This window comes from Homarus americanus, unplaced genomic scaffold (assembly GCF_018991925.1).
Source record: "Homarus americanus isolate GMGI-L3 unplaced genomic scaffold, GMGI_Hamer_2.0 scaffold55446, whole genome shotgun sequence".
Lineage (NCBI taxonomy): Eukaryota > Metazoa > Arthropoda > Malacostraca > Decapoda > Nephropidae > Homarus > Homarus americanus.
In genome coordinates this window covers 1-10,539 of record NW_024719058.1, presented here as the reverse complement: position 1 = coordinate 10,539, position 10,539 = coordinate 1, and the positions used below count along the sequence as shown (strand labels likewise).

The 10,539-nt window shown below is 39.8% G+C and overlaps 1 protein-coding gene across 1 annotated transcript; it reads right to left on the bottom strand.

The window, feature by feature from the left end:
* Nucleotides 1–9,930: 9,930 nt before the first annotated feature.
* LOC121859894 (keratin, type I cytoskeletal 10-like) lies at nt 9,931–10,356 on the bottom strand (the record flags this gene model as incomplete). The annotated part of the gene is made up of 2 exons (XM_042356851.1): nt 9,931–10,156; nt 10,292–10,356. Coding segments are annotated over 2 exons (291 nt in total), but the record flags the coding sequence as incomplete, so codon positions are not given.
* Between the last annotated feature and the right edge of the window lie 183 nt (nt 10,357–10,539).

Genomic DNA, 10,539 nt, shown 5'->3' with positions numbered 1-10,539 from the left:
TTGTATGTGAGTAAGGCGCATGGACCGGATGGAATACCCCCTCGTGTTCTGAGGGAGTGTGCTGAAGCCCTGGCCCCTGTGCTTGCTCACCTCTTTCGCCTTTGCCTCAAAACCAAAACTTTTCCTTCTTCTTGGAAGCATGCCTTGGTTCAGCCCATCCCGAAGAAGGGTGACCATTCTAACCCCTCTAACTATCGCCCCATTGCCCTAACTTCATCCCTCTCCAAGATTTTCGAAACTATCTTGAACTCCCATTTTCTCCGTCACCTTGAACACCTTTCTCTTTTGTCGGATCACCAGTATGGCTTTCCCCGTGCGAGATCTACTGGTGATCTGCTCTCTTATTGCACCCATCTTTGGTCATCCTCTCTTAGGGACTATGGGGAAACTTTTGTCGTGGCTCTCGACATCTCCAAAGCATTTGACAGGGTATGGCACAAGTCTTTGCTATCTAAACTTCCCTCTTTTGGTTTCTCTCCCCCACTTTGTTCTCTCATCTCTAGCTTCCTTGAGAACCGATCCATGGCAGTTGTTGTCGATGGATCGATTTCTCGCTCTTTCTCTACCAATAGTGGCGTCCCACAGGGTTCTGTTCTTTCACCAACTTTCTTCCTTCTTTTTATCAATGATTTACTTCACACTACAACTAATTCTATCTATTCTTACGTCGATGATTCCACTCTTCACTCTTCCGCACATTTTCCCCATCCTCCTAACTCTCAAACTAGATCTGCTTCTAGAACTGATATCATTACTTCTATCAATGCGGATCTGTGCAGCATCTCTGAATGGGGAGATACAAACTTGGTCAAGTTCAATAGTAACAAAACTCAACATTTACCAACTACACTTTGTAAATTAAACGATCTCCCACCAATTACATTTCAGGACGCTATCATCCTCCCAAATTCTCAAATAAATATGTTAGGTCTCACCAGTTCCTCCAATATGTCCTAGAAATCACACATCCTTAGTATAACTAAAGCTGCCTCCCGAAAGTTGGGACTGCTGTACCGATGCCGCAGCTACTTCACTCTTGAGCAGTTGCTCCAAGTATATAAGGGATTAATTCGTCCTAACTTGAAGTACTGCGCTCATATCTGGGGTGGCTCTTCTTCTGTCCAACTATTAGATTGGGTGGAATCAAAGGCATTTCGTCTTATTAACTCTCCTCCTTTAGTCGACAATCTCTCTTCCCTTTCTCTTCGCCGCAATGTTGCTTCACTCTCTCTCTTTTACAGGTACTTTAACGGGCAATGTTCAGTGGATTTGGCATCCTGTGTACCGCCGGCAACGCCGTGGGTTCGTAACACACGTCTTGCCCGCGGTGCCCACCGTTTCTTCGTGGATGTCGGTCACTCGAGAATAACCCGTTATAGTACCTCCTTCTTTCCTCACACAGGCAAACTGTGGAATGCTCTGCCTTCTTCTGTGTTTCCATGCTCTTACAATCTCTCTCACTTTAAAAAGCTGGTTTTCCGGCATCCTCGTGGTGTAGATTAATACAGGATAACCTTTTTTTATATATATATACAATTTCTTTCCGTTCTTTTTTTTTCGCCCCCCCAGGCTCCGATGTGTGTCATTTGACTTGTGCCCGGGTGGGTTAATTCCCGTAAAAAAAAAAAACATAGGGTGGATGCTTATATGAGCAATAGGGGTTGGGTGCAAATGGGACTGCCCAGTATGAGCCAATAGGCCCGCTGCAGTTTCCTCCATTCTTATGTTCTTCAGCATAACAAGGTGAAACATGAACGAAAAACCCAGAAAATTGATTCACCTATATTCTTGACCGACGAGGTAGTTGGTATTAGGCAGCTACCAAACAGGGAGGTACTACCGCCAGGGAAGATATTGGAAGCATAATGTGTTGTCTATGGTAGACCCTGCTGCTGTATGGCATCACAAAAATTGTGACCAAGTCTCAGGTTGCTGATCTGACTTTCTGCCTCAATTACACACAATTGCAGGGTCTCAATTGTTTCACTTACTATTGACAACACAACATACATATACAGTATTGTTTCTCACTTTTGATCTTTTTTTTAATTTTTGTATTTCTTTATGGTTCTTTATTATTATTATTATTATTATTATTATTATTATTATTATTATTATTATTATTATTATTATTATTATTATTATTATTATTATTATTATTATTATTATTATTATTATTATTATTACATTTTCGCCCCCCAGGGCCTGATGTGGGTCAGTGACCTGTGTCCGGGTAGGCTAATCCCCGTAAAAAAAAAAAAAAAAAAAGAATGTATAGTTTAGTGGATAACAAGCACTAATATTATGGTACTAGACTCACCCTAGCTTGACTCTCCTTCAGTCAGTGGTTATAATGGCGTTTAATGGTGACTGAGGGGCATTGTATGTATGTCAGCTAAGTATTATGTTTATATCAGCTAAGTTTCAAGTTTATATCAGCTAAGTATTACAGTTATATTAGGTAAGTTTCAATTTTATGTCAACTAAGTATCAAGTTTATATCAGCTAAGTTTCAAGTTTATATCAGCTAAGTATTAAGTTGATGTAAGCTAAGTATTCATTTCCTATCAGCTAATTTTAAGATTATGTCACGTAAGTTTTAAATTTACATCAGCTATGTACCAAGCTTATATCAGATAAATATTAAGTTTATAGCAGCTAAGCATTAAGTTTAATTCGAGTAATTATTCTTCACAGTTTTGAATTTGTAGTGTACTTAAGTTACTAGACCTTAAACTCAAGCGTCAGTAAAGTAACAATGTTAGCCTCGTATCTCTGTGTTCCTTGACCCTGAGCCTTGTTCCATGGCGGGTACTGGGTGAGTTAAATCTGAAAAAAAATTCTTAAAGAAGTCTTTATTTTTTTTTTTTTTAGTGAGTGTCTGTCTTTATTAAGTGTTCTTATTGGAACGTGATTTTAAAGAACATATATTATGTAACCTATTGTATGAAAACTGTATCCGCTATATTTCATTCTTATAGTACCGGGTATATCATATATTTTACTTTATTATTTATTTACAATCTGCAATATTCATAAATGTAGAAAATAACGTCTAAGTTCAAGGAAAAATAAAGTTAACATTTCTTTTTCTGTTTATGTTAATTTTATTTATAACAAAATAAATATTATCTCGTATGGTAACAACCTAATATTACAGCAATATTTATTGATCTATTTATATTATATTCTCCATAAGTTTGTACCCGTCTTGCTGATGAGCTGAACTGTTATTAATAAGACAAATGAAGAATGCACTTATCGAAGATGATACTAAATTACTTAAGTCATAAGTCTTACCATACTGATGTTGGGAGGATCAAGTTCAGTTGTTGACTGTAAGAAGAGAAGTCGAGGTGAGAGCTTTTATACCTGATGGAGCTTTGTCACTTATGAAAATCTTTGAGTGTCGTGAAAAAGCTGCAGAAAATATCCCATTTGTGAGCCTTCATTGCCAGCCACTTGGAGAGCGACCTTCCTGTTGTATCTGGGGATCATAAGGGTAGAGTATTTCAAGGTATTATTTACATTCCCTAAATCCATTTTTAGCTTTGAAAATTCCTTAGAAAAATAAAGGTTATCTTATTTGCCTTAAACACATAAACACCACTGCTATTCTGTTTCCCTGACATTTTTAACGGAGCGGATAACAGTAATCCTGTAATTCATAAATGGTCATACAAGCATGAAATTTCATATAAACATTAAAAATGGGTTACTTATCAAATCTATCCAATTGAACATGAAAAATTCCAAGATGTAGCCATTTTCCAAGATGGCCGCCAAATTTGCCTAACTGAAAACAATTTTTACATATATTGACTTATTATTGGGCAATCTATGCACATAAGGTGTCTATTCTTATGTTTTAAAGCATGCTGGAACAGATTATGATTCTTTTGGAACGCTCAGATATGTCTTGTATGCATAAAGTAGCGGTTCAACACATATTTTTACCTATTTTCATAAAAATAAGTGTAAGCGATTCTCAGTTAAACAATGAGAAACATGTTTATCTTTTGCTCATATCCTTGTGAGATATTGCTATAAGAATTCTTTCATATTTACAGCTGCTGGTATGTGCATCCACACAGAGCTGTGGAAGTGAGACCAGAGCTGATACATTTACATTGCTATCCACAGTCTTTCTTGCAAGAACAATTGGTCAGTTCTTGACAGCTCGCTGCCCCAGTTAGCAGGACTTGGAGTGTCTGATTGTGCTGCAGTTACCTGACCTCCAGATCATTCCACCTTGATAGGCTGCACGCTTTACATGGTGGACTAGACCTGTCTTGGATCACCACCACAAACCCTTCTAAGACACGGAGGTGTTCTTCAATAACTGATGTAAGACACTGACTGAGTTTGATGAAGGTACTGGAGAACTCGTTTAACACATTCCATGTTTGCCATGCAGTCTTCTTACCTTTTCCACGTAAGGCTGACACAACATCACAACCACTGAATGCATGGAAAAATGTGATTCTAGTGGCTTTTTCAGGCTCTATGGCTACAACTAACTCATGAACAGGAATCCATCGTGTATAAGTCCCTAAGCCCCTTGACCATAAGAAATCCACATTTCTTCAAGACCAATGATATCTGTGTAATTGGCTTTTATGAGAACTCTTTTACTGCCTTCCATTACAGCTTGTCTTGCTTGTACAAAGAGGCGGGTATCTGTCTCTTCATGGGAGCATGGCGTCAATTCTTCTAGAGGCGTATTATGGTTGCTAATGACATAGCAACAACTGACTTGGATGCTCCATGCTGAATTTATGATTAAATATCTGTGCCATGTTCTTTCATCACTGATGAAGGAGTTGCATATCCAATACTTCTATCATCAAGTATGGTTAGGAATTTTGACTAGTGTTAGAGCATATTCTGCCTTATTATTTTCGCAGCCTTGGCCAAATGAAACGCTTCACTGTATTTGCCAACCTCAGCCAGGATGGAGCCGATATCTTCTTGGAATGCGAGCAAAACATCTCTTCCTTGACTGTGAGCTCCCATTTGAGGAATATGTGAAACTAATTGGTTCAGAAGCCTCGTAGAATAAATTTCAGGCGATTCGACACCAAGTTGTTCGAGTCTCTGCTTGTACAGTAAGACTAAGTCTGCTAGTCTAAAAATTGTTCCATTAGAACCTTCACACGCAGTTTTTGTCTCATTGATGTATGTCACCAATTCAGAGAAAGCCAGTGAATATGCATCTTTTTGTCAAGGTTCTTTGTGTTTTTCTCGTATCCTTTGCACTAAGATATGCTCTTTCTCTATTGTACAGTGCAGCTCAGCAAGCAGGGTAAAATTTCACCTCTTGTGCCACTACATCTCTTGCACTAAGTTAGCAAGGAATCTTTTGTCACTGAGTCTTTTTGCACATTCATTGATTCTGTCACTGAGTTTCATTGTCATCGATTGACGGAGAGCACTCTCTGGTGCTGGTTTGTCACACAAAAAGCATTCTGTTGTGGTTTTTGTGTCTCTTGGCTTTCATAGTACCTTACTTCGGCAACCGTCATCACTGTCAACTAAAGAGGTGGTTGCTCTTTTTGGGGCTCTTTGCAACCTTATGTTGCTCACCTAAATCTACAGCTCTCATGATATTTGGCAGTATTTTTCCTCATTGTCTCTGCAATACCATCTCCATCATCTAGTGTTTCCATATCAAGCCTTATTGGAAGGGCATTGATTGAGTTGAAAAGAGGAATATTCTTGGCTAATTTGCTGTAGCCATCTTTCTCTCTTCTAGTAGGGTTAGTCCTTGGGGATTTAAGTTCTTCCTTTTTATATCATGACACAGACAGCACTTGGCCCAGTTTGTTTTCCTTTCAGGATTACTTTTAGGACCAATATTCATCGCCATTGTGGTACAGAGTCGAAGGTTTATCCTTTTATAACTCTGTATCATACATACTTTCCAGCATGGTACAAAACTAGGTATAATCAATTGTTTGCCCTAACTTTAATCCCATTACCCTTGGCTCGTGTAATGATTGATTGTCAGACCAAAGCTTACAGCCCAGAATTATGTCACATGTAACAGCAAGTACACTACAGACCTCGTGGTACCACCACATTCCGGGTTGACACACCTCAGGTCGACCCTAGGGACTTGACCTCGCCCGCTAATGACGTGAGTTAGCCGGGTGACCTACAACCGCACCTCACCAAGACACCTGGGCAAGACCACACCTGCACACAGCTATCCAGATCAAACCAGTTTAGCGATTATTGGTTAGAGGTCAGAGCCGGTTGGGCCGACCCCATATAAAGGCACTACAGTCCCGTCCACGATCATTCTGGATCCCAGCATTATTCTGGTCATACTGATTCTCATTCTGGCTGCTGTCATCTCTCTCCCGACCGGGTCCTCACTCGGTTCACAAAGCAGAGTCACTCACGTCCCCTCCCCAGGTCGGGAGGGAGACTTCCCGACCAGACCATGGCATCGCCAGCTAAGCAGATTCTCCCATAGGAGGCAGCCCAGCCAGCACTCACTGGGCCTACGTCAGGGTACACGTGAGTCTTGTCAGAAGGTCCTAGGGTGAGTTACCTACTGTGAAAAGTGTATTCATTCAGGTGTGTCCGAGAGTCAGTGTCGAGTAACGTAAAACATAATGTGTTAGTCCCCCGATATAATAGTGATATTAATGTGTCCATGTCATTGAGTGAAGTAATAAATAGTTGTATCGAAGAGGTGTTTAACAAGTTGTCCCTTTAAGAAGCGATATATATGTATTGACATACGAGATAAGATAAGCGTATTGACGCTGAGTAAATAACATCCCGGCCACGATATATGTGTATTGATATACAAGATATTATAAGCGTATTGACGCTGAGTAAATAACATCCCAAATAACATCCCGGCCAGCTACCAAGTTTCCTATCATTACATTGCTACTCTCTATTCTTACTTATATATGTAATCTACATCTTCCTCTTCTCTGTTTATTGTGTCTCATTACAGTGGTGGCAGCGAACTATACGTTAACCCACGCCCTCCTCGCCTCATTACACTCGGCTCTCCCGCGCTGGTACATCCTGTCAATTCGGGTGCGGCTACCTAACCTTATTTGGGGATGATTAGGTAACACATACACACATATATATATAAATATATATATATATACATATATATATATATATATATATATATATATATATATATATATATATATATATATATATATATATATATATATATATATGTAACCGGTCGGAATTTACTGGACTTTAATTTTTCACTTGACTTGGGGTATATTAAAGATTAATAGATGGTAATGGCAGTGGAAGCGCCCCTTTGAGAAAAATCCCGAACCAGCACAAGAACACTTAAATCTACTAAACAAAATGAATTGTCCGTGACCCGTAGAAGGATAGCGTCTGTGACTGGGATGAATGAGACACACTGTAAAATTTAGACACTTATATTCCCTCCAACATTACAAACACAATCAAATAATGGTACACCAATATGCGCACCTCTTAACTTGAACTTAAAACACTACTCTGGGGAATAAAAGTTATACATGATATAGAAATTATTAGAAACTCAGGCAACAATAAATTTGAAGTATTAAGAAATGTTGCTTGCACACATGAAACAGACCTTAAGGGCACTCAACAAAATTATATCACCCCAACAGATGCACACTTCCTAACCTAACTTAACCACTACTCTGGGGAACAAAGGTTATACCTGAGATCGGAATTATGAAGAAAAATTAGATGCATTAAAAGAATCAAATCACAGTATCACTCTGGTTCCACTTAGTGACACAAACATTCAAAAAACAATACTATCAAAATTATTTAAGAAATATTAAACTACACACGTCAAGATAATATCAGTAACTGAGAAATGGTATTAACTACACCCAAATATATTGTCACTATTATTGGTTTGTTACTGGGTCCACCAATACCCGTGAACCATGCTTCCTAACCTAACACACACACAGATTCCACCTGCACTCCGTAGTCGTTTAAGGCACAACCAACAGGCACCCGTAGTTTAAGACCCAAATCAGCCTTTCTCAACCTTGGAAAGTGTACCTCTAACTCCACTGACTCTTGGCCCCAGTGTGCGGCCCTGTATCACTCAGCTGGCCTCACTTTACCCCCAGTACATCCATGAAACGGAAGGGAGTGAGCCAATTAGACCTTGTACAGTTGAGAGAAGCTTTAGCTTCCCGTAGCAAGAGGGTTTCACTAAGCTGCTCGAGACATGTGGTGTTGTGAGCCTAGGTAGAGGAGAGCTGATGACCCAACGATCGTCCCGTCGTCAGGTGGGCACCCAGACGGCTAGATTCCCTCAAGAGATCCTTTGATACCCCGCTAAACAGTGACAGGCCTACACTGATCGGTCCAATGGCGACAATCGCCACCCTCAATCATCAACGGCAGTCTCAAACGGCAGTCAATCTCTCGCGGTTATCACTCTTGCAGTCAATTTCTGGCAGTCAAGTGGGTTCTGACGGAAAGCCTGAAATGACCTCACTGTTAGCTCTTGTTAACTTTACCACTGCCCTATCTAACCCTGTCTGAGATCGAATGAGACTTACTTGTTATACTGCAATAGTGCAACACAGGTGACTAGGCCACGTGACTATTTCTGTGGACGGACGCGCAGGGATGTCCTGTAGGTCCAATCGCTTTCACGTGACTGAGGACCAGCCAGCGTTGCGTCTCTCCAAGGCGCTAGCTTAGGCCTACGTGACATATTTTCCGCCTAACTAATAACTCCTTGGGACACCCGTGACATTATTCAGACTGATAAACGATCTATAATAATTTCAAATTCAATAATAGTCCCTTAACTTCATGAATCGCATCATTATTAATTCGGCAAATTACATTTAATATCACTTAGGCTTAGTTCCACAACCTCTCGCTATGTGCAGGGAGCGCTCTCTTCCCTCAGACGACCTTGAAAGCTCAGTATCGCCAATGGCGCGGTGTTTGAAATTACACTGCAATTTCTGAATATTACATATATATATATATATATATATATATATATATATATATATATATATATATATATATAACTTTAATAGTTATGGTGTAATTTGCAGCAGTGTTGTCAAAGTGTGCCCTGGTAGTACATTGACATTTACTCTTTATAAGCATGTTTCCTTTGAATGCTCTCCATTTCTCAACACAAAATTTAGGTTCTACGAACTCAAAAACACAGAAATAAACACTGAAATCACCTGAATTTATGAACACAATAAATTTTAAGCCCAAAAGGAAAATGTGACATCCACTTTTGGTGGCCATCTTGGAATTTTTAATGTAGAATCAGGAAGACTTGATAATTAACCCATGTTGAATCCTCATGCCAATTTTCAACATTCTTTCAAAAATTGACACTTTGCCGCTCCGCTATCAGGTATCTTTGCCTCTGATGTTACTACTACTTGTATTACCTTTCACTCATTTATTATAATGAATTGTGAGTAACTAACAACTATTAAAAACTTGAAAATTGCAAAGAATTTCTCTTTGCTATCCGTAAATTTGGCCAACATGGACTTTGGCAATTAATATTTGTAACAATCTTTTGTTTGGTCAAAGTTACTGAGCTTATCATATCTGGAAGAAAGAAATCACAGGCTGCAAACAGTGGAAAACTAGATTGATAAAAAAATCCAAATATATTTTAGACAGAATATTAGTTATATGCAAACTAACTTTCATTTACCTGCCTAGGAAAATTAACCATCAAATGCTACAGTTTATTTGCTTTTGCATTACTCCTGGTAAACGATATCAGGAGAGTGAAGTTGGTGTAAATCAAAGTTATTTTTAGAGTCGTTTATGTTTTATTATTAATACACAAGAATCACGAGACACAAACTGACGAAGAAGAGTTCAGGAAACTTAGTACTGGTGTGTCTCATTTCTTTATGTTTACATTTATTTCCCGTAACCTCCACCGCCACCATTATGACCGCCACCTCCGGAGCCGCCACTGCCGTAGCCACCGCCGCTACTTGAACCCCCATAACCACCGCTACCGCCGCCGCTTGAGCCACCATACCCACCACCACCGCCGCTGTAGCCGCCATACCCACCACCGCTGCTGCTGGAACCACCATACCCTCCGCCACCACCGCTGGAGCTGCCATACCCACTGCTTCCACTTTTGGAGCCACCAAAACCGCCTCCACCACCACTATAACCATTACCACCACCACCTCCATGGCCACTACCACCACCACCACCACCACCACCACCACCACTATACCCTCCTCCTCCACCGCCGCCACTTCCATACCCATCTGGCTTGGCGAGACTGGTCACAGCCAGGATCCCCGCCACCAAGGTCACTAACAACAGCTTCTGAAATTGTCAGAGATAAAATATTATTAGTAAGTTATTCTCATCAATAAAATAGTATTACAAATAACTTCTTTTACCAAACGAAGAAGGGTATTGTTTATTTATGTACATAAAACATGATATTTGTTTACAATCTTTCATATACAGTTTTCTTCAGTACAGACTTTATTATAATGAACCTGT